This window comes from Colobus angolensis, unplaced genomic scaffold (genome assembly GCF_000951035.1).
Source record: "Colobus angolensis palliatus isolate OR3802 unplaced genomic scaffold, Cang.pa_1.0 Scaffold1, whole genome shotgun sequence".
Classification (NCBI taxonomy): Eukaryota; Metazoa; Chordata; class Mammalia; order Primates; family Cercopithecidae; genus Colobus; species Colobus angolensis.
The window spans coordinates 3,526,777-3,529,830 of NW_012110918.1; the positions used below are offsets into that span (position 1 = coordinate 3,526,777).

General features: G+C 36.3%; 1 protein-coding gene across 1 annotated transcript in view; it reads left to right on the plus strand.

Moving 5' to 3' along the window:
• The window catches only part of BPTF (bromodomain PHD finger transcription factor), a 178,463-nt gene that overhangs the window by 86,851 nt on the left and 88,558 nt on the right, over positions 1–3,054 (plus strand). The window contains exons 6-8 of the mRNA XM_011931095.1: positions 794–981; positions 2,216–2,571; positions 2,873–3,004. Coding sequence (XP_011786485.1) covers positions 794–981; positions 2,216–2,571; positions 2,873–3,004 — 676 coding nt within the window. The remainder of the gene's footprint in view (positions 1–793; positions 982–2,215; positions 2,572–2,872; positions 3,005–3,054) is intronic.

A 3,054-nucleotide genomic window follows, 5' to 3' on the forward strand; every position in this document is an offset into this window, starting at 1 on the left:
AGCAGGTGTGGTGGTGCATGCCTGTGGTTCCAGCTACTTGGAAGGCTGAGATGGGAGAACCACCTGAGCCTGGGGGGGTTGAGGCTGAGGTGAACTGAGATTGTGCCACTGCACTCCAGAATGAGACCCTGTCTCAAAAAAAAGAGAAAAAAAATCAGCCAAAGTGAGATTGATCAGTATATGAAGCAGAAATTGCTCCTGTGCAGTTTGTCACTTTAAAAAATTAAATTACTAGGAAAATGTTGAGAGATCTTTATTAGATTATAAAACACTAGTTGATTTTTTTATATTGATAAGCATACACAGATAATTACCTAAATTCCCTAGTGGAAAATTTGTGACATTTATGTTTATAAGCTCAAAACTATTTGGTATTTAAACAGAATTTCAGTGGAAATCTTTCGAAAACTTACACCTTTTTATACAGAAATCCATATTGAATATATAAGGCAACACGTTGTTAGTTTGCTTTTTGAATTATTATGTTTTTGTTACTTGTAACTTTGTAGCAGCCCTTCCTGTTTTCACATAGATGAGCTTTGAAACAGATAACCTAGCATGTTTGAATTTTTTGTGGAATAATAGATGACTCAGTAAAGTTATGACATTTTCTTTTAAGTGAAAAACTTAAGGATTAATGATACTTGCTTTGCCATTCAAGGGCTTTTTAAAAAATCTGTTTACTTTGTGGATTTTTACATATACACCTGATATGAGTTTTGGTGAAATAAGGTGGTTATAATTACTTACTTATTGTCAGCAATTGCTTTGTGGCCTTCTCATTTGACAATAGGTGATTTCAAATCGGAGAAGTCCAATGGGGAGCTCAGCGAATCTCCTGGAGCTGGAAAAGGATCATCTGGCTCAACTCGAATCATCACCAGATTGCGGAATCCAGATAGCAAACTTAGTCAGCTGAAGAGCCAGCAGGTGGCAGCCGCTGCCCATGAAGCAAATAAATTATTTAAGGAGGGCAAAGAGGTGTGTTCTTTCTGTTTAAAAGAAACATCTATTTCCAAAGCTGTAGTAGGTAACAAGATTGAAAGCATTAGGCTTTATAATATAGTTGCATACCCAAATTTCAGTCAAGGGATAAAAATGCTATAAATGGCTGATACGCTTTCTTACTACGTGATCAGTTTTATTCTACGTATCATTCTAAAGAATTAAAGCCTTCTTTACACATATGAATAGGCTATTTTGGGTTTATGGTTTATTAAATAACTGTAGGTGATTCACTGCTCAGTTCTAGCTATGATCACTTCAGGTGAACCTGCAGCTAAAGAATGAGGCTTACCCGTTGATAGCAGAGTACTGTGGATAGGATAGCATGGCATCCCAGCTCTGATCATGAACAATGAGATCAGAGCTAGGACTCGGTATCTCTGTCCTTCAGCCAGCCATGGTGACAGGACATGGCCCCAACTGTGTCTCCCATATTCGAGAATTATTTTCAGGGTAGATATGCAAGAATAAATGATGTTCTTAACATCACAGCAATTGCTTAAAAGCAGTGACTTTCATACTTCTTTGTGACTCTGACCCTCAGTCACATACACATTTTTCCATAGCAGTCCAGTACACATATTCAAAAGCTTTCTGAAATAATGTTTTACCTTATTATGTGGGAAGCACTCTGGTATTTTCTGTGGTAGCCTATATTGCATTACATTTTATTTTTTAAAAAGCTGAGTAAGACCCACTGTTTATTTCATGGTCCATTAAGAGTTGGGACCAACTGTTTGAAAATACTATTTTGAAGTATCCATGGGGTCTTACACTATAGCTAGAATGATAAAAGGACCCGAAAGGATGGTTTTAGGAATATAGTTTTTGGGGGCAGTACATGCAATGCCCTTCTTTTCTCTTAAGTGTACGTTATATACTTGAAAAAAAAGGTAGGTGAGTAATTTATATGTATGGTTTCATGTGTATATTTGAAGTATTAATACATGAAAACAGTGAAAATAGTATCTGGCATGTAATAGGTACTTAATATGTGTTAGTTTTCTTTCTGCAGGCATATCTTGGTTGTTTAATTGTAAACAATTAGCTTTAGCTTTTAACTTAGCTTTTAGACTTCAAAAGTTCTATCATAAGATTTATCTTAACTTACTTTGAGTGATTAATTTTAATTATTGAAAGACAGTTGATCAGATGAAATTTACATCTTTGATTGACATAAATAATGCAGTCTTTTTATGTTTTTGGTCAGGTACTGGTAGTTAACTCTCAAGGGGAAATTTCACGGTTGAGCACCAAAAAGGAAGTGGTCATGAAAGGAAATATCAACAATTATTTTAAATTGGGTCAAGAAGGGAAGTATCGCGTCTACCACAATCAATACTCCACCAATTCATTTGCTTTGAATAAGCACCAGCACAGAGAAGATCATGATAAGAGAAGGCATCTTGCACATAAATTCTGTCTGACTCCAGCAGGAGAGTTCAAATGGAACGGTTCTGTCCATGGGTCCAAAGTTCTTACCATATCTACTCTGAGACTGACTATCACCCAATTAGAAAACAACATCCCTTCATCCTTTCTTCATCCCAATTGGGCATCACATAGGTAAAGGAAACTAAGGTTAATTTATTGCTGTAGATATATTAAATGTTTATAAAATGATTGTTGTAGATGTGCGCTTGTAAACATCATTACCAATGAGTTGAATGAAGTCAATGTGGTCAACAGACAGGACGTTAGAGGCATGAGTGTACTTCTAACTTACTGAACCAACACCACTATTTGGAGGATTAGGAGTCAGAGTCTTTATTCCTGGAATCAGATGGAGGCCAAAGTTACAACTACTGTGCTTTTAACTTAAGGTCAACCTAGTGAAATAATTTCTTTCATTTCTTCTGAAATACAGGGCAAATTGGATCAAGGCAGTTCAGATGTGTAGCAAACCCAGAGAATTTGCATTGGCTTTAGCCATTTTGGAGTGTGCAGTTAAACCAGTTGTGATGCTACCAATATGGCGAGAATCTTTAGGACATACCAGGTAAGTGAATTCTGAGCCTTGTAAATGATGTTGGGCTCCCTTTTGAAATA